Source organism: Calonectris borealis, chromosome 26 (assembly GCF_964195595.1).
Source record: "Calonectris borealis chromosome 26, bCalBor7.hap1.2, whole genome shotgun sequence".
NCBI classification, from domain to species: Eukaryota; Metazoa; Chordata; class Aves; order Procellariiformes; family Procellariidae; genus Calonectris; species Calonectris borealis.
In genome coordinates, this window is record NC_134337.1 from 5,749,368 (window position 1) to 5,769,641 (window position 20,274).

The following is a 20,274-nucleotide window of genomic DNA, read 5'->3' on the forward strand; positions in this document are numbered from 1 at the left end:
TTAAAATGGTAAGAAAAAAATGGAGCCACTTATCATTTGTGAAAAGCAATAAAGTGGTTATTGCTTGAAAGCCTTGCTTCCGAGCCCCTGCAATATGCTGAAGGAGAAAGTTTCATACACTGATGAGGGCTTGTCTGTGTCTAAAATACCTGTCTCTTGAATTCCACAGCAGAGAGCCAGAGGGTTTTGCTGTACAAATGCAAGAGAGATTCATGTGGATAGTCACAGCCCGAATGCCTATGGGAATAGTTCACTGAAAAATAGCGAGCGCAGTTATTGCTAGTGCAGCGAATACGGCTTTGAATGCAGTGTTTAAAGAATCGTTAACATCTTGTCTTGATCATGTGATGAGCTTTCCTGACGGGATTCAGCTTTGGGCTCTTTGAAGTGTTTTAGCCAAGTATTTACTCTCTGACTATATTACAGTAAATGCAGATCATTCACACTGCTGGCTTTAATCTCTGTTTCTTGGCCAAATTCCAGCCTGAGTGATTTCATTTTTGCCTGTTGATGCCTAAATTCCTTATTGCCATTTTAGACTGCTTCTTCCCGTTGTGTCCTACCATGCAACATCATGTTTCTGCATAGCGTTAATCAGCCGGCTTCTTCCATCCCAGAGATGCCTGCAGTTCAGGGGTTGCTGTAATCCCCTTCGAGATCCTTCAGGCTGTAAAACAAGTGATGTCATTGCTTTGCTTAGCAAGTGTCACTTTCTCTCAGAAAGTCAATAAATGCCTCCACCTCCTTTACTACGCTCCTGCAAAACATGGTGGAAAACAAGAGGCAGTCGCTAGCAATTCTTCCTTTGAAATCCATGCCAGGAGAGAGGGCTGGGCTGCTCCGTTGAGCTGCAGAGGGGATGCCTTTTCTCAGAAGAAACGCAGCCGGAGGGAGGACGAAGCCCCTCGCGCCCCGGGGTGCTGCCCGGGGCAGTGTGCGGGGAGGGGTGCCGCTGGGGACCCCGCACCACCTGCCCCATGCGATGTGCTGCAGCCTTCTAGCATGCAGGTCGCGGGATGCCATGCTTACAGGAGGGGAACAAATCCCAGCTTTAGGGCATCTGGATCCAAGTGGCCACTCGGGACAGGACAAATTCCTCTCTGGGAGCAGTGGAAGGCTGAGAACACGAGCAATCCCATAAATTCCAGCTGACAAACACTTTAATGAGAACCCCATCACCAGATGCCAAGTAGGTCCGGGTCTAGCTGGAAAAACAGCCACAATTGCACAGAGCCATAAAGATAATGAGTACAGGGCAGGCTGGTGCGTAGCAGGAGAGGTAGCTAGCGATGTCGGTGCTATTTTTACCCCCACCCCACTTCCTCTCCGAGGAGTTTTATATTTAGCAGCCTGTAGCTGCTGGCACTCCAGTGGGTGACAAGGCGGGGAAGGATTCGGGCTGCAATTTGTGGAGCACAAATTTTTGTCGGTGCGAAGCTGTTTGCCTTCTAAACCATTTGCACCGTTTTGAGAAGGGTGAGTGGACAGGGGGGAGGTGGAAAGACCCCTTCCCCTCATCTGCTTCTTCATTCACCTGGAGATGGAGAATCTTTTATATTCCCTGTATCTTTCCTGGTCCTGGAGTCGAGGGCCCTTCTGGGGGCTATGGGTTGGCTTGATGGGGGATTGTCAGAGCAGGAATTGCTCAGCAGCGCATGCTGAGCACCTTCCTGTGACCTTCTGGTCCTGCGGTGTGGCTTGCTCTCTTGGCCATCCCGTGCCACTCCCTGCCAGGGTGGGACTTTGTCCCCAGCGCGGCAGGGTGACCGCTGTCCTTTGGGCACGGCAGGCGTGGGGAGGGTTGAGCGGCTCTGCAGCAGCCCCCAGCCCTCCAGCCCAGTCCCTCCCAGTCCCCAAGGTGCCCTTTCCAAAAGGGCAGGAAAGGGGATGGTGCTCAGAGTTGGGATCTGTCCGTCTTGGTCCTGCAAGTGTGTTATCCAGGAGCTGGATACACTTCTTTCATCCACTGTTAGGGGTGCGCATGATTGCTAAATCTCTCTTGAAACACAGAGCCTTCCTCTCCAAGCTGTGATTTAAGCATCTTGGGGGACTGGCAAGGGGCAATCTTGTCCAACTCTTTCTCTCTTCCCTGCCGGTTTCTGGTGAAGGCAGCCTGGTATCTTCAGGTGGATTTGAAGTCAGGTCATTGCAGCACTTGCTGCTGCGAGTGTGTCCTTGCACTTGCTGTGTTATGGACATGTGCAAGGGTCGCTCAGGATGCTACCAGAGTGCAGTTCATTAGCGTAACCTTCACCAGAGATGTGTGGAAACTTGCTTATGCCCTAATTTGAAAGGATAATCACTGGGGCTTATCTGAACATTAATGTTGAAAGATTATCTTTTGTTTGAGCCTCTGTTGTACCTGCTGGGAGCATCACGGATTTCCCCTGAGCTCCTGTTTCCTGTTTGGGAGTAAAACAGTGCCTAGCGCAGGAGCCTCTGTAGCTTTTACTAGTGCCACTTTAGCAGCGTCAGCATGCGCAGCTGGAGCAAAACACTTCAGGTCGATTTAGCTCCTTGGCTGCCTGCAACACTAGCGGCATTTCCATGCACCAGCAGTACCTCTGTTAAAACTTGCTTAGCTTGCAAGGTAAGGAGCCAGATCAGAGCCATGGGCTGGGAAAATGGTCTCCAAAGCAAGTGTCAAGCTTTGCCTTCCCTTCAGAAGGAACAGCACTGCTTGGAGATTTTATTCTTGGCCATGAGGAAAGCACCCGCATGGAGACTTTGTTAATGCGGCATTCACTAGTGCCAGCATCTTTGTTGTCAAAGCATGTTTCTGTAGTGCCGAGAAAACATTTAAATGTCTGAAGCCTGACGTGGATGTGTCTAGCATCCTCCTGCCTCGCTTTGCAACTCAAAGCAGCCTCCAGCCTCCCTTCCCACCCCCAGCCAAACACCCCAGCCCTGATTCCAGGTACACAAGCATTGCAGTCGAGCCTTCAGCTTTAGGTTTTTGCAGCATGAAAGGTGGGAGATGAGTGGGGATGGCTGAGGGGTGTGAGTCCCCAGGATCCAGGTGAATCACAGGGATTTTCAGGGGATTGTGCCCACAGCAGGGTGCCATGCCTCACAGCAGAGCATGGCAGACACCAAATGGAGTGTTTATATTGCTGATGGGTAATCTTTTAAGCTTTCAGATGCAGGCATGTCAACCCAAGTGTTCCGGTTGCCCTGGCGACGCGATGCATTAGCTCCCGGATGCCGTGTCTGATCGCATCAGTCTGGAATGTGATCACTGTTTGTTTGTGCTGATAAGCCCCGGAGGGGGCTGGGAAGGAGCAGGGGAAGAGGGCTGCTCGGCTGCAGTGGGGACTCCCAGGAGTAGGGGGGCCGACCTGCTCCAGGGGTGCGGGAGAAGTCGTGGAAGGAACTGCTCTGTGTAGCTTTTGATGCCTGTTTGTTACCAAGGGATGATTTTCCCCTTAAGATCCTCCCTTGGGCTGGTACGTGAGAGTAGCATTAAAGGAGTCCAGTGCTGTAAAATGGAAATCCCTCGCCAGACAGGTTAGAGGGTTGAGACGATAAAGGCTGGTGGAGGAGCAGCCCTACGCTCATCGGATTGGGAAGGGGAGAGGGACAGACCCAAACCTCCTCGGGCCTGGGACTGGAAGGGGCAGAGCTGTGGCTGGCTGGGGATGAGACACGGATGGTTGCAGTCCGGGGAGCAGGGAGCGTTGGCTGTTTGCTAGGTCTGTGCTTGGCAGGAGGAATAACACCTGGGTGCAGCGGGGCTGGTGCTAAAGACCAAACCCTGCAGAGACAGCTCTGCAGCCCGGTCCCGTCTGCGCTGCTGAGCTACAGACGGGCCTGGCAAGAGCCGAAGTAGGAAAGGCAAGGCGGTGTGTGGCTCCGAGACGCCCAGAGCGAGCTCCCTCAGCCTGCTCGTGTGGCTGCTCAGACCCAGCACGCTTCGCCATGTGCCCCTTGAGGGTTTTCTTCGTTTAAGGGTTTTATTGCTTTAATCAGATCCCTGGCTAAGGCGATTCTAATGCCCATACAGGATGAGTCATTCAAGAGCTTGTGAGCAAGCTGTGAGCTCAAAGCATCTCCCCTTGCTGTGGCTCTCAGGGATCCCCCCAGCCGGTACTGGCTTCACTTGGCATTTTGCTGCTGGCTCAGGAAGTCTTTCTTGCAAGGGCAAAGCAGAGACCAAACTGCCAGGGGAGAGGTGCCCCCTTGTACAGGGAGGAGTGTGGTACTGAATCTTTTCCATCACTGTTTACTCTTTCTTGCTTTCCTTCTATTTCTACCCTGCTTTTCCCTGTTCCAGGCAATCCTGGAGTTTCCAAGGATGCTGTAAGGCACAGCCCTTGTCGGTACTCGTGATTCAGTGTGCACAGCCCTGCCCCGGGCTCATCTCTGATGACTAACTCAGAAAAAGCCCCCTGCACTTCTTGACCACAGTCAGCTCTTAAATTCATGAGGAACCTGATTCCCCTGGTCACCATGTGGCTCCTCTTTTGCTCTGACACAGCAGCGGTGCCTCGGAGAGGAGGATGTCCCTGGGGATCCCTACAGGTCCCCAGCAGGGGAAATTCGGGTCGGGGTGCTGCCAGCAAAGAGCAGGAGCTGTGTGGCTGGGGGGCCACAGTCCCGTGCATCGTCCAGCCCTCTCAGCCTGCTCTCTTCCCTTCCCCGCAGGGCTCTGCCATCCCTCGCAGCACAAGGTAAAATGAACAAGATGAAAAATTTCAAGCGGAGGTTTTCACTCTCGGTTCCTCGGACGGAGACCATCGAGGAGTCACTGACGGAGTTCACGGAGCAGTTCAACCAGCTCAACAACCGGAAGAATGAAGGTAAGGAGCCCCCGGGCCCCTGCCATGGTGCTGGGGCTGGTCGAGAGCATCTGGGGTCAGCGCTGCCAGCAAGCATCTCCACTCCAGTCCCCCCAGCCTTTCTCTGGGTGTGTTGATGTGTGGAAAATTACTGCCCCTTTGTCGGTGTTGCTTTCCCCATCTATCCCGCAGGATTAATAACACCTTGTCATTAAATCTGATCTGAAGAGAGATTTATACTTGCATAAGGAAAGCCGTATAGGAGGGAAAGGTATTTGCACAAAACAGAGAGGAGTGACACATCTGTGGTTAAGGTAGAGAGTGTGAAAGCGTGGGATCTCCTCCTGCCTGCCCAAAAGTGGCAGTGCTCTTCGAGCCCTCTCTCCAGGGCCACAGGCTGACACTTCCACCAAGCCAAAGGCGCTGCTCTCTCTGTTCAGGGGAGCATCTGGGGCTCGCTGAATCGTCCTTTCCTCCTGGACCCACAGCCTTCTCCGGGCGTGCAGTTTTCAAGGTCCCGGGGAGCAGGGAGGTTTAGGGTTAACACCTCCGTGAGCAGAACGGGGCACATCCCTTCTGCGAACAGAGCAGCTGCCTCACTGCAGGCTGGGGCAGGCTCCGCTGTCTCCTGCTATGGGCATATCAAGGGAGAGGCAATGCTTGAGGCATAAACTGGGAGCAGATCACGTCGAGGCGGCTGTGCATGGACAAGCAGGCAGAGCCGCTGACAGGCAGGCGCTTGGAAGCCTGATAAAGTTAGACTTGATTCATCCAGGGGTAAATTCGCTGCTGCGGGTGCAAGGCCGAACCGCTCCTGGCGATCACGTCATGCGTTTGCTGCTGCCTCCTACCAAAACAACTCGCTTTGCCACAGGCCAGCCTGTTCATGTGCCGGTGCCCCCAGCTCCACTCAGGGCACGTTCAAGCTTTTTTCCCCCTCACCCTGCAGCCACAATTGCTAGAAACTTTTGCTGCAAGCAGGGGCTGAGGCCATGATGTAATTGCCTGGCACTCGCATCTGCCCCAGCAGGGAGGGATCGTCTCTCTGCCAGCTAACCTGCTTGAAAGAGGAGATGCAGTAACCTGATTTAGAGCTGGCTTTCCTCACTCCTGCAGCTCCTGACGCTCTTCTTGTCCCTCCGGACACCCAGGCTGCCCTGAACAGCATCCCTTCACGGCCTCCTTCCCTGCTCCCCCCTGCACACACCTCCCCTCACACCCTAGCAAGCAGCGAGGGCTATAATTAGACTTGAGCCCTTAATTAGATGTGCAGAAGCTCTGGGGATAAAATGGTACAAGACTAAGAAAGTCCTGGGCACTGACAGCTGCTGCTGCTGTTGCCTTCCTTGGGGGACCTCTGCTCTGGGATGTCTGAGCCTGGGCTCGTTATCTCTGCCGTGCAAACCGAGGCTTTGTTGGAGAGGCGATTTCCCCATTCTTCTGCTTTAATGAAGCTTTGGTCACGGTTCTTCCTTTGCCCTTGAATGGCAAACCAGTGCATGCAGCATCTGCCTGACGCCCCCCCGCCTTTGGTCTCGCTCTTGAGGTAGCCAGGAAAGAATAAGAGTGAAATCAGAGCAGACTGAGCCTGGGGCCAGGACCGAGGGTGTTCCGACCCCGTGGGTAGAGGCTGGACCAGAACTAGGCTGTGACATGGTACGATTAGGAGATCCTCCTGCCTGCACCCGGGAAGCACCAGGGGCTCAGGGTCTGCCAGCACCACCCCATGGGGTACGGCTCCTCGGGTGCTGCTTCGGGACGCCCCGGTGCCAGCCCCCACCGGGCGGTACGTCCCTCCCTGCCTGGACGCGGCACGTCCTGGCCCCCTGCCACAGCTTTCCCTCCCTGGTGCCTCCTGCTCCCTGGTGCACGGTTCCCAGTGTGCACCCGAGCCCTCTCCCACGCAGGACAGGCAAAACGCGCTGCCCCCGCCGCACCCACCACCCCGAGCCCACTCCCTCCTGCCCGAGATCTCTTGATTAAGTTTCCCTTGGGGATTGTAAACAACCCCGAGAAGTCACCTCCACGGTGCCCTTAATCTCCGTCTCCTGCAGGCTGTGGCTGTTGTTTATGGAGAGCCCTGACAACCACGTTTATCTGAGGCATCTCTTCGGCCGTTTAATAAACCCCTCGTGACTGGGAGCTCTTTGCCCACAGCCCTGTGCCCAGAGGTCTTGGTGGGGGCTCGGCAGGGGCAAGGTGGAGGCACCAGTGCCGGGGGGCAGAGCTGGGGAGGGCACGAGCCCCAGCGCCCCGGGGTGAGGAGGCATTAGGGCATGATGTGGGAGTGCGATGCTTCAGATGTGTAGGGGGACAGGATTGTTTTGGTGGTGCTGGAGGGGATGAGAAGGATGTTTATGTGCAAGTTGTTCTTTTGCAGGGTTTGGTGGTGAGGTTTGGACCTCGTGGGAGCTGCCTGGACTGGAGAAGGCTCTGACTTTAGGGAAGCAGCAGTTGTCTCTGAGGTGTTGGTCTCCTCCATTTTACAGATGGAGAAATCAAGGTGCAAAGAGGCAAAATGACTTCGCTACAGGTGTGCAGAAAGCTGGTAGCAGAGCTGAGACTAGAGCCATGGCAGTCACTTGTGCTGCTTCTCTTCCCCATGAAACAGGGGAAAGCTTTGCTTCAGGTTTCACCTTCCTTGCTCAGGATCTCGGAACATGCCCCTGGGGCTGACTCTGCTGTCTGCACGGCAGGCAGGCTTGCCTGCAGTGATCTTTTCTCTCCTGGTGAGCAGATGACCCATGACAGTTCAGGCACTGTGATCGCTCGCTCCAGAAACGAGTGCTAATCACGGCAGAGATCAGCACATCATTTTTTCTTTCATCACCTCACACAGCTCCTCAGGGAATTGCTTGCAGTTTTTGTTTTCCCTCCAGCATCAGAAATCACAGGTTATCAGCATTCACAGGCAGTCTGCAAATCCTACGGGACGGTGGCTGTCAGTGCCTCCACGTGTCCTTGGGGAGGAGGGTGATGCAGAGGCCAGAAGACCTTTTCATTAGATGCTCCAAAAGCATGTGCAGAGCTGCTCTGACTCTGGCAACAGGACAAGGCAAGGCCTTCTCGTGGGCAGAAACCTGCCTCGTCTGTTGGTGGTGCGGTGGGAAATCCCCAGCTCTGTCCTCTCCATCCCGTAATTCTCATGACCTCACCCACAGAGGCTGATAAAACGAGGCCTGAGAGAAGCAGAGCTGGCAAATGGAAAAGCAAACAGCTTTCCAGCCTGGACACATCCCGTCACGGGCAATGTCACCTTGATGGAGTCTGACGATGCAGAGAGGGAAAGGGGGTGCCTGTGGTCAGAGCCTAATTCACTCAGAGCCTGAATTGGGGCATCTGACGCCCCTCCGCCCTGCCGAGCATCCCTGCCCTGGGCAGCGCAGCCGTTCCTCGGCCACAACAGCAGCTCAGCTGCAGAGGCAGAGGTGGAAGAAAGCTGCTGGGTTAAGGAGAGCGCAGGCTGGGCTTTCTGCAATATCTGATATCCTTGACAAAGGCCAGCACCATCTCCACGTCCTCAGAGATGGGGAACCTTCTCCATGGCTGCTCCAGCCTCACGTTAAGGCTGAAGGCAAGGAGGCTCCTTCCTTTCCTCCTAGGCTTCCCCAGTCACACATTTCTCTCCATACTCCAGATTTTCCGAGGTATCAGGTCTTGGTGTCTCCCATTTGCTTTGATAAGAGCTGGTGGCAGTCAGCAACAGCTCCTATCTATGCCAAGGCTTTGCCCCACAACAGCCACTGCCTGGTCTGTCCTCCGAGGCCAAATAAGGTCTCAGTATTCAGGCTGCAAAGCCTGCGTAACTCCCAGTTTGCAATGGCATAAATCGGAGCCCGATCTGGCCTCTGGAGTGCAAGGCCACAAAGAAGTGATGATGAGGGGGAGGAAGGAGGATGAATAATCCAAGACCTCGGTGCAGCCCTGCCTCATGAGTATAACAGAGCTTTGAGAAGAGAGTTCACACTTAGCAAAGTAATTAAAAGTCGTAAGTCAGGCAAGCAGTGAAGGGTTCTGGCCCCTTTCCTTGGGAGATCAAAGCTTGTTTTGGCAAAGGCAGTGTTTAAATACATTTATAAAAAAAGGTGGGAGGCTCGTCAAAGGCAGCCGCCGTGTCTGCGGTCTCACTTTAATTTGCTTTGATATCCCATGCAGCCTTATTATTTGCAGAGTGTCAGGGCTCGCTGTCATCCACATGAAATGCTGAGCAGAGTCAAACAGGCCCTCACGTTTGCACGCCCACAGCTTCACGTCTCCTCCCGTGAGCACCCAGCAAGTTCCTCCAAGCCCGGGGGCAACCCCAGCCCTGCGAGAGCATCTCTGCGGGACTGGGTATCCCCGGGTGCTGGGCACCTCGCGGTGACACAGGATGGACTGGGCTGGCACATCCCGCCTGCCCTCTCTGGCCCCAGGGCAGCCAAAACACCTTTCCCCTCATCTCTGCAAGTCTTCTGTGTATTTTTACATGCTTTTCCCATCATATGGTCGTTCACATCCTTTGCGTATCCCATTCCCCTTTGCAGGCACTAGAATGCCCCGGTTGTCGTCTTACCTCTGGCTTTACATCTGATGCTCTTGTAGATGAGGAGAGATTGACACTAACCTGGGTGGGCTGCTGGTTCAGGGTCACAGTGCTACTGGTTTGCACCTTTCAGGGACAGGCTGCATCTTTTACCAAGTCTTTGGGCGTGTTTACCTGTGGGAACCAGCACAAATTCACCCAAACTATCATTTAAAGTGGATTAATTGAACTCCATTCAGTCAGATTTTAAATGGCCTTCGGTTTTTTTTCAGATAATTTGCTTAGGAAGTGAGCAAGTTAAAAAGATTTGATTCAGTTTAATTGATCCATGTTAACTTTATACCTGTGGTTAATTCAGGGTAAGATTCCTGACTGTTCCTGCACAGACAGATGGCCAGAAAGGGACAGGGACCAGGGTCCCGCAGCGGTCCTGGGAGAAGGGGTGACTCTGTGCCTCATTCTTGCTTGTCTGCCCAAAAACTCCTGGCACTGTTTCAGATGCTCCCAGGCCCAGTGGCATGGGCTGAACCCATCCCTTACGTGTGGGCTGTCTATCGAGGACACCCTGCGTCCCTTAGCTCGCGGGTCCCTTGGTCCCCCACCGACCATGGCACGAAACCGCATCTTTTCCCAGGTCACTTGCCTGCCACCTCTCATCCGTCAGATGAGCAAACTGCAGCCAGGTCCCAGCCCTGCTCACCACCCCGTGAAAGCCAGCCCCCCCTCTCCAGCCCTCAGCAATGAGATCATCGCTGGCTGCCTGAGCACATTTGGGATCCGTGCGCTGAAATCTGCATTAGGCGTAGCAGGGGATTGTCTCTGTGCAGCTCAGGGAAAGGGCTCGGCAAGGAGCAGGGCTCAGCGGCTCAGCCTGGGACATCACAGGTCCTCCCTGGGGAGTTTCCCTCCTGCAATGTTCCTGCTTGCTCTGGGGAGATAACTGCAGGGTGCCTGGATGCATGGAGGACACCGGTGCTTCATGGCAGGTGGACCCCGGAGGCCTTGCTAACTTGGAGCAAAGTTTAGATGAGAAGGGAGAGCGTTGTATGGCCACCGGGAAGGGGACAAAACGGTCATCCCTCCTTGGCCCCACACCTTTCCAGAGGGAAATGCATCCCTCCCTTGGGGAGGTGGTTCTCCCCATCCCAGCACACCCAGTTAGAGCTGCCTTTTTCTGAACGGCCCCTTGGAAACAGCATCCGTGTGAATCTTCGCTGGGGTCCAGGCGACCTGCGTTGAACTTGTCGATGTTTTGCTGTGCCGCTGACTGGGTCTATGCGTGCCAGAATATTCCTACCAACCAGCTGTTAATTACAGAGTGAGGAGGTTTAAGTGCAAGCCTCAAACTGGAGACCAGAGGGAGCTCAATGGCTTATTTTGTTCTGATTGCTTGCTCCTTTCAGCGTTTCTTGGGCTCAGTGAGGCTTCACACCTGGCGTCCCAAGAGAAGAGTTATTTTTCTGAGCTGCTTTGGTTTTCAAGAGAGCTTTTGTGCTTCTCAGGACTGTGTGTCTGTCTAAGTGCAGCAGGTTGGGGCAGGAAAGCCTGGAGTGTTTTGTTTTGCAATAAGTGATTCTGCAGCCTTTAATCCCAAACACTTTCTGAGAAACAGTCCCATCCTTGGAGGAAATACCCTGAAGTCTGTTAGTTTTGGTGGTTCCTGCGGCAGATCAGGTACACGTGCTTGTAAGCTCCCCAGAGGCAGGGCTCTCTTTCTGTTTTGCTTTTGTACAGACCTAGCACAGAGGGATCCAGAGCCACGGTCAGGCACCTAGGTGTTCCTAAAGTGCAGACCGTGTTTTGTCTAACGTTGACGTTAGTGAAGATAAGGCTGGGAAGTTAAATGAATACTCACCCGTGCAAAACCCCGTGGTGCTGCTGCAGAGGGGTGAGCTGCTTGGCGACGCTGCTTGGCGGGTTGAGCACCGGACTGGGATGTGGGGGATCTGGGTGGCCTTGGGCGTGAAGCGGTTGCCCTCTCTGCATCCCCCTCCCCATCTGTCAAAAGAGACCATTGTAGGGGGCTGCACAAGGGCGCTTTGGGGGTGCTGCTGAGCAGAGCTGTGTGGGTGGCGATGCGCCGGGCCGGGAGTCTGGAGCAAAAAGCAGGTATTCCCTCTGCCTCCTGGATATAGAGGAGGAAGATGACTTTCCCATGGCCCCAGAGCATCTTCCTGCCCTCCTTTCACTCTCTTTTCTCCAAAGCAAGAGCCTTGGGCCTTGGCACTTCTGCTACCACTCCAGCAGCTCACTGTCCTTTCTCTTTGTCCTCAGACCTGGCTCAAGGGCACCTGCAGCTGGGACACCTGGGCAGGGACTTCCGAGCAGACACCAGCCCCATCTCCCCCTCCGAGGTGGAAGGCCAGTCCCCGATGGCCGTGCGCTACCGCAACAACAACCAGCGTCGCTTCTCCATGGAGGCAAGTACTGCTGCAGGCTGGAGCGGGCAGGAGGGACGTGGCAAGTTCTGGTTGTCACCTGCCTGCTGGCTGGAAGAGCCGGTGTTTGATTCGTGGGGACCTGGCAGTCTCAGACACAAGCCCTGACATCCTCTTGGGTGCACGCAACATGACTCCCGTGGTACCTGACAAAGCCCAGTGCACATCCTCATGCACACGCATGCATGCACACCTTCCCTTTTCCTTTGACTAAGGGTCCCGCAGATGCTTGCACCCATTGCGTCGGCATTAATACCAGCTGTAGTTAGAGAGCACTTCCCCTTGATTGTCTCTGTACAGTCCTCCTTTTATCAGATGCATTCATCAGCCGCTCTTCTGGCCCTCTCCGCAGGATGTCAGCAAGCGTCTCTCCCTGCCCATGGACATCCGCCTGCCCCCCGAGTTCTTGCAGAAGCTGCAGACGGAGAGCCCAGAGTTCCCCAAGCCCCTCAGCAGGATGTCCCGACGGGCTTCCCTCGTAAGTCTCCCCGTGCAGAGCGAGCAGCAGAGGCACGGCATCTCACTTCATGCATACAAGTCCCAGCCAGCAGATGCATGCGCTGATTGCCACCCACCCATGCAGTCATGCCCTGCGGTGTAAGCTCCCTTGTACAGCCTGTGTGTCATGGAGGTACACACACACATCCCTGCGCATGCAAATCCCTTTCTGCACACTCCCAGCAGTACACATTCCCCCCACCACGCACATATGCGTCTCTTCCCCCGTCTCACTCCTACACATGCACATCTGCATGCTGCTGTGCAAATCCCCAGGCCTGCACATTCCTTCACTCACCTCTGCACATACCTGACTTCCCTCTTGGCCTAGCTCCTTCCAAAGGGGAGGAGGTGGAAAGCCTCCTGCGGTTTAGCAAGTAGTGGAGCCTCTGCTAGTTGAAATGCAAATGCTGATAAATAATGAATTAGCCTTTGCATTAGTGTTGGCATTTCAGTTTCTTTACTGCAGAGCAGCAGCATATGTAGGAGCAAAAACCCGGTGCCCTCTTTACAAATGTGCAAGCATGTGTCCTGCTGCCCGGGAGTGCTCAGTGCTATACAGATACAACAGCGAGGTCTCAGCAGGCCTCTTCAGAGCTGGCATGCCTATTCGGGGGGGCAAGAGAAAAGGAAAGCTTGCATTTACCTGCCTGTTCTGTCTAATCAATAAAATAAACACAGCCAGAACAACATGCCATTAATATTCATGGTCCCCTCCATGAATAAGGCATGCCCCCGCAAAACTCGCAGTGTGGCTCTGGGGGATGTACAGCACCTCAGACTGCAGCAGCCACTCCCTGCTCAGGACACGTCTGTTCCCAGGGTACACAGACGGTTTGGGGAAGCCAAAATGGGAGTAAAAAGCCCGCTATGTTCCCCTAGGGTTTGCCGGTCCAAATCCAGCCTGCGTGAGCAAGAAAGCAGTTTCCCCGCTGCATGTGGCAGCTTGTGAGAGCTTGGTGGTCTGGTCAGTGCCTGTTGCAAGGAAAAAGCCTTCTCGTGGGGCAGATCTGGTGCGCAGGGGAGGCTGCGAGAGCACCCCGGACCTGGGGCTGCTGGTTCTACAGGCAGAGCCCTGGGCACAGTGCCGGGGGCTCCTTCAGTGCCTCCCCCAGGGGACTCTTCCCCTGCACAGCCCGTGTCTTTACCTCCTGATTGACAGCTGTCCGTCCAGCTCCATCTGCTGATGGCGAGCGGTATGGCATGAGCCCTTGGCTCAGGAGAGGGGGCAGCGCTGCTGGCCTGGGGGGCCTTTGGCTGGGCTGGAGTCAGAGCTGGCTGCTGGCCTGGGACCACACCGATGCAAACGTATTCTGTGGGAGAATGACACAGGAGCAGTGACATAAAGGAGCCCTGGGCCCTGTTGTGCTGGGAACCATCCCCTGCCCTGGCACACAGATAATCCAAACTGACCGAGGAGGTATCTCTGTCCCCACAGAAAACTGCAATTTCAGGGGTCTGCTAGGAGTGACACCTAAATCTGTGCCCTTGCAGTGGTTGCCCTTCTTTCACTGGGTGCACGAGAACAGGTCTCAGCAATACGTTAAAGAGTTACTGTTCCAAATGGGAAGATGTCCCTTTCACGCTTGATTTGAACAGCACACAGAGAAATGAACGGAGTCACAGTAAAGACCAGGACGTAGGAAAGCACTCAAGAAGAGGGCTGGGCATCGGCAGCAGGATCCCATGAGGCTTCTCCCATAGAAAGGGCATCGGCTCTTTGCAAATCACAGCTCCTGTCGGACTCGGCCGCTGCTGGTGGCGTGTCAGGGTGGTGGGTGAGAGGAGAAGGGAATGGCGGGGGTGGCAGCGGGAAGGGGCAGTGGTGCAGGCTGCGGCGCCCTGGGGTACGGGATGCAGGTGCCATCCATTTTGCTTAAGCAGCCATTCGGTTGTGAAGGTTTTCTGATTGATTGCCTGGTCACCTGCAGGGATTCTCCAGGAAAGTACTTAGATCAGCTGGGCTTCTGCATGCAAACACCTGCCTTGATTGATCTGCCCCCAAAGCTGTTACTGTCCGGTGTCCTTGACCTTCCCCCGGAGGTGAAGCCATCTCTGGAGGAGATCCCTCCCAGTGATGTTTTCCTTTCTCTCTTACAGTCAGATATTGGGTTTGGGAAGCTGGAAACCTATGTTAAACTGGACAAACTGGGAGAGGTGAGTAGACTATGAAACCCCTGTAAGGATTTAAATTAAGTTAGAAGGGCAGCTTGAAGTGCAAAGGGCAGGCTGTAGCTAAATTTCTTCAATATCTAGCAATTTTTAGACCAAGTCTTTCTGTGGACTTCAGACTTGGCCCTGTAGCTTCAAATGATCCTTCCTCCAAATGTTACGAAGTATATCAGTGTTGTGCCACCCTGGTAAATGGTCTGCACGGCTTGTATTTTCTCTCTCCCCATCCAGGGCACTTACGCCACTGTCTTCAAGGGACGCAGCAAGCTGACCGAAAACCTGGTTGCCCTGAAGGAAATCCGCCTGGAGCACGAGGAAGGGGCACCTTGCACGGCCATACGGGAAGGTGAGGGCAGGAGGGGCTTTTCTCCGTGGCAGCCCTCAGGAGCCGGGTCACAGTGGATTCGGGACGGGTGGTGCAGGTGGACCCGTGTACCTGCAGTCACGCAAAGGACAGTCCCAGGTCCTGCTGCCCCAACCTGCCGTCTCCTGTCCTTGCAGTGTCGCTGCTGAAGAACCTGAAACACGCCAACATCGTCACCCTGCACGACATCATCCACACAGAGCGCTCCCTCACCCTCGTCTTTGAGTACCTGGTAGGTCTAGGGGGGCTTTCTGTGGGAACGGGGGGCCGGCTGCCTTTCTGCGGGTGGGTGATGGGCGCCGAGGGAAGGACAGGCTGACTGTGCTTCTCGTTGCAGGACAATGACCTCAAGCAGTACCTTGATAACTGTGGGAACCTGATGAGCGTGCACAACGTGAAGGTAAGAGGGTGCTGCCTGGGACCCCTGCCTCTCCCCACAAGCGGGGAGCTCACCCTGAGTGCAGTCTAGGGTGTTGCAGGGCTGGGTGAGGCTGGATACCCCTTCCCTCTTCAGTTCAGCCTTCTTACTCTTCTTTGACCTTTTTCAGCTTGCTCTGATGCTCCACCAGTATTTCTTCAGTCATTGCCACCCTAAATAAAACTTCTGTGCATGCGGACTTTGTTCATCCCCTTTTCTGGATTGCTGGTGATGGGCCTGAACACTTGTCTACAGTGCGTCCCACCCCAGGCCAGCTTCGAGGGGTCTTTCCTGAGCATGAGTTTGAGAGCCCTTGAGACAGACTCACTTTTGGTGCGCGTGTCCCTGTGCTAAATGCAAACCCCTTCTCCTCCCCACAGATCTTCATGTTCCAGCTGCTGCGTGGTCTGGCTTACTGTCATGGGAGAAAGATCCTGCACCGAGACCTCAAACCCCAGAACCTGCTCATCAACGAGAGAGGAGAGCTCAAGCTGGCTGACTTTGGTAGGTGGGCCTCTCTGGGGAAGCTGCAGCATTGCAAGGAGGTGCAGCTAGGTGCAGCTCCTTGATGCCCATCCCTTTCATCCTCAGGACTAGCCAGAGCCAAGTCAGTCCCTACGAAAACGTATTCCAATGAGGTGGTCACGCTGTGGTACCGGCCCCCCGACGTCCTGCTGGGATCTACCGAATATTCCACACCCATTGACATGTGGTGAGTCACAGCTCCAAACTGAGCTTCCTGGGCTCTCCGAGACGCTGGGTCGGGCATTTCCATCTGTCTGCCAGTGCAGCACCGTATGTGCCCACAGCGTTGGTTACACCAGAGGGTGGTGGGCTCTCCCAGAGGCCGTGCTGTTTTCTGTGTCCCCTGGGGCTCAGGGTCTTTGGAGCATGCTGTCCTCATCAGGGGTGAGTGGTTACCTGTGGCAGAGAGGTGACGCAGCTCCTGGAGCTCATTTCCCTCTCCAGGAACCTCGGTCCTGGCCAAGGGTGGTGGGGTGTCCACAGGGCTTCTCCGTCACTAATCCCAGAGCCTCTGCTGCTGCTCTAGGGGTGTTGGGTGCATCCACTACGAGATGGTCACCGGACGGCCCATGTTCCCTGGCTCCACGGTGAAAGAAGAGCTGCATTTGATCTTCAGGCTGCTGGGTGAGTCTTCTGCTGTCTCCCAAATCCCCACGCGAGGGCAGTGGCTGACTGCAGGAGCGGTGACGAAGCGCAGCCTCAGGAGCCTGGAGGGAGCCCGCTGGCAAAGCCTTGCGGTGGCGTGGGCAGGCGTGGGCAGAGGCTGCCTGCAGCCCCCCTCCAGGCTTGCAGGCAGCAGAGGTGTGAGGGCGAGGAGCTCCTCGCCAGCTGCCCCGTGGGATGCGCGGGCGAGTCCCAGCCTGCTGGGGAAATTCGTATCCTCTCTCCTGGGCAGGACGCTGGCACTCGCATGCGTGAGGCTCTTCTCTCTGCACCAAATGCACATGACAGGTTTCCCTCTCTCCCCCTCTCAGGAACCCCAACAGAAGACACCTGGCCTGGAATAACATCCAACGAGGAGTTTAAGGCTTACAATTTCACGCAGTACCGAGCCCAGCCGTTAATAAATCACGCCCCAAGGTACCTCCTTGAGCAGGGATACATAAGGCGTGGTGGGCTTGCACTGGTTGTAAACGGGAGCGTGGGGAGACCAGTTTCATTTCCTCCTTGTGGTGCTGGCAGCTTCTGAATGCAGCTGTGCATTGGAGGTCCCAGCTGCCACTTGTCCCTTGCATTGACTATTGCAATGTCTCCTGGGTGCAATAATGCTCCGTTTCTTATTTCCTCCTTCTCTCAGGCTGGACTCAGAAGGCATTGACTTGCTGATGAACCTCCTTCTGGTGAGTGGTAGAGCAGTCCAGGTGGATGGCAAAGGGATTTGCTGAGGTGAAGGTGCTCTGGCTGCCCTCACACTGATTTTGGAGCCAGGCAGGAGAGGAGCTGTGACTGCAGAATAAGGCATAGCCCCACAGCTATGGCCTTGTAGATGCTATCCCAAACCACCTCCCATTAGGGACGGTGAACCATCCTTCACCCTGTGTCCTCTCACACACAAGTGAGGATACGAACCTGACGATCCATAAGGTACGACATGGCCGGTGCACTCCTACGGTCACACAGTGGGTGCTGTCCCTTGTGCACATGCAAATGGGTAATTGCCATGGTGTGCACAGTGTTTGGACACGCTGTCACCCAGGCAGCATATGAAATTGCTTGGGCACTTACATGTGCGTAGGTGCACAGATGTGCACACATCCTGTACGGGGCCTCGGTGCCGTCTCGCACGTGCAGACTGTGTGTAATCGCCTTTCTCTGGGGCTTTGTGCAGTACGAAGCCAAAGGCCGGATTTCGGCGGAGGCAGCCCTGCGGCACGCTTACTTCAAGAGCCTGGGAGAGCGGGTGCACCTCCTGCCCGACAGTAAGTGCACGCTGTCCTCTTGCCTGGGGGATGTGGAGCAAAGAGCTTCTGTGCAGCCCGAGGGTGGAGGTTTGCAGCCAGGTTTCTTCAGATGCCTCTTGTCTTTGCTCACTCAGAGGTGCTCCTGCAGCAGAGTGGGGTGGGAGCTTGGTGGCTGCGAGAGCAAGAAACAATTTGGGTAGGAAAATATGGTGTAGGAGTAAGTGTGAGAGAAAAGCTCTGATGAGGTGCAGTGCTGCACTTGGGCACTCCCTCCCTCCTGGCTCCGGGTTTGCAGACCGCTGCTGGCTCAGCCAGCTGGACTGACGTCTCTCTCTCTGCCCCCTCTGCCTAGACGTCTCCATCTTCTCCCTGAAGGAGATCCAGCTTCAAAAGGACCCTGGCTACCGAGGCTCAGCCTTTCAGCAGTCAGGTAGGACTGGAGAAAATCATGCTGACCTCTCCCAGATGGTGCCACGGACTGCGCTGGCACTGGGGTTACCCCCAGTGGGTCCCGCATAGGAAAAAGCCAAACCTACTCCCTGCTTTAGTCCACAAGTTACCCCTGGGGCATCCTTGGTTGTCACCTACCGTGGTACCAAAGTCACATCTAGGTGCCCTGAGGCGCAGCTGCCTCCTCTGTGAATGCCGTGGGCTTGTAACCTCCTAACCAGGAGCAGCGCAGAGCTCAGCTTCTCTGCAAAGCGCCGCTCGCCGTCTGACCTCCCTGACCCATCTCTCTCTCTCTTCCTCAGCCCGAGGGAAGAACAGGCGGCAGAGTATATTTTAAACTCGGATCTCGTGTTCCCCTTGTCACCATGGAGATCAAAACACTGAGAAAGGAGATGACAACACGCTCCCACCTGACCCACTGCAGAATTACTGACTCGAGCAGGACGATGAAGCGCCCTTGGCTGCAGGCTCTCCTCTGCCTGTCCCCACAACCACAGCCCCTAGCAGCTGCTGTTGATGGACCTGTGGCCTTTTTCCCCTCTTATTTTCATGTTGCCCCCATCAGACGTGAGCTGCCACCCTCTGTGCCGGTGCTCTAGTGAGGAGCGGCCCTGGGCATTGCCCGGAGCGCAGGATCGCGTGCTGCCCCAGGGAACGGCTCGCTGCCCTCGGGGGGTGAGCTGGGCACGGGGAGGTTTTAGGAGCAGGGGGTCGTATCTCCAAAGCTGGGCTGTGGATCGTGGCGTTTGGCCCAGGCAGGCATTTCTGAAAACGTACCTTTGCTCAGACAGCCTGCTCTGCACCCCCTATTTCTTGGGGAGACACTTTGCAGCCACGTTACGAGTCGGAGGCATGACCCAGCCTGGCACTGGAGAGACTGCGCCTGAAGCACAAAAACCAGGGCAGCCCTCCCTTATTTGCCCTTGCCTCTGCCTACAAAACCTCTTTTTCTCTCCCCATCTTTGGTACCTGAATCCTGACAAGGATGGAGCACTGGGAGGAGGGGGCTTCCCATTGCTTCCTCCAGCATCTCCCCCTCCTTGCCACCATTGCGTTTCCAAGTTCAGCTGGCTGCTCCCCAGCGATGTCCTGAGCTGAGAGCAAGGGCTGGCTTAGCCCGCCCGGGGTGCAGGTACCTGCTGGTAGAGCTGTGCAGAAGCGGGGCCAAACGAGCAACGGCTCCGTGCTGCCTCTCGTTGCTGCACCGAGCCCTTCGGCCAGCCTTCCCCAGGCACCGATGGAGCAGCCCCGTTCTCATCGCCGAGCCTGCTGCCCGCCGACCCTCTCTGCCATCGTCACAAGGGGCAGGACGCAGTTCCCACCCGGCATCTCGGGAGCGCATCTCCCCCCGTCCCGTCGCTGAGCCCCCGCGACGTGGCAGAGCCCGAGCCGCACAGCCTCTCCGTACCAAAGTGTTGCACACACCCACCTCAGTGCATTTCTACCCGGAGGAAGGGGGAGAGGTGCCAAACCTCCCACAGCTCAGCTGTGGGGACCAGAAATAGATCTGGAGAGAAGCAAATCATCCCTCAAACCTCGTCGCCTGGCCTCTACGTTTGTAGCCAACGCCAGATCATACCAGCCCTGACTCAGATCGATGCCGTGGGCCTGAGGTGCGTGCTTAGATCTGAGCGTGCTTTGCTGGCCGAGGACTGCTCCCGGTGCATTTTCCCCTCCGTACACTTCAGGAACGTGCCAAATCCATCCTGAGTGAAGAGGCCCTGCTGCACCTCTCCCCCACAGCCTGCAAACAGCATGAAATGTCTTCAAGTGTGTGAGCGTTGCAAGAAGTCTCTCTACTGTGTAATATTCACATCCTTTTCTTGGCTGTCCTGGATGACGAGTCCTCTCGCCTACCGGTCCTCCAGCCCATGGATGTGGCCAGGAGACTCTGGACTTGGCAGGCGCTGGGACTGTCACCTGGCACTGGGACTGGCAGGACATGCTGATGTCCTGACCCGTCATGCTCCCATCCTGGGAGGCATTGCTCAGGGGACGGTAACTCTCCATGCCGCTGTTTCCCCATCGAGCCAGGGGTGAGGGCTCTGTTTTCTGCTTTGCTGTGCAGCATTTCTTCTGTGATCCTCAGAAAATGCAAAGCGTGAGGATAAATGAGGAGACCCTGGAGCTCCCCAAAGCTTCTGGGGTGACTCCTCCCTGTGCCAGTGCTTGATGCGATGCGCCCTCTGAGCTTCCCCCATCAGACCA

The 20,274-nt window shown here is 55.5% G+C and overlaps 1 protein-coding gene across 2 annotated transcripts; it reads left to right on the forward strand.

Moving 5' to 3' along the window:
- Positions 1–4,672: 4,672 nt before the first annotated feature.
- CDK18 (cyclin dependent kinase 18) lies at positions 4,673–19,016 on the forward strand. Of its 2 annotated transcripts, none has more exons than XM_075174491.1 (15): positions 4,673–4,799; positions 11,575–11,720; positions 12,091–12,216; positions 14,337–14,393; positions 14,640–14,754; positions 14,910–15,004; positions 15,110–15,172; positions 15,571–15,694; positions 15,782–15,902; positions 16,242–16,339; positions 16,690–16,795; positions 17,013–17,055; positions 17,544–17,634; positions 17,969–18,046; positions 18,369–19,016. In XM_075174491.1, exons 1-15 carry the CDS (start codon positions 4,676–4,678, stop codon positions 18,401–18,403), a joined length of 1,422 nt encoding a protein of 473 aa, XP_075030592.1. In that variant the 5' UTR covers positions 4,673–4,675; the 3' UTR covers positions 18,404–19,016. The 2 variants fall into 2 exon arrangements, with proteins under 2 accessions (XP_075030592.1, XP_075030591.1); XM_075174490.1 differs by having other exon boundaries at positions 4,676–4,799; positions 11,587–11,720.
- The last annotated feature ends 1,258 nt before the right edge of the window (positions 19,017–20,274 follow it).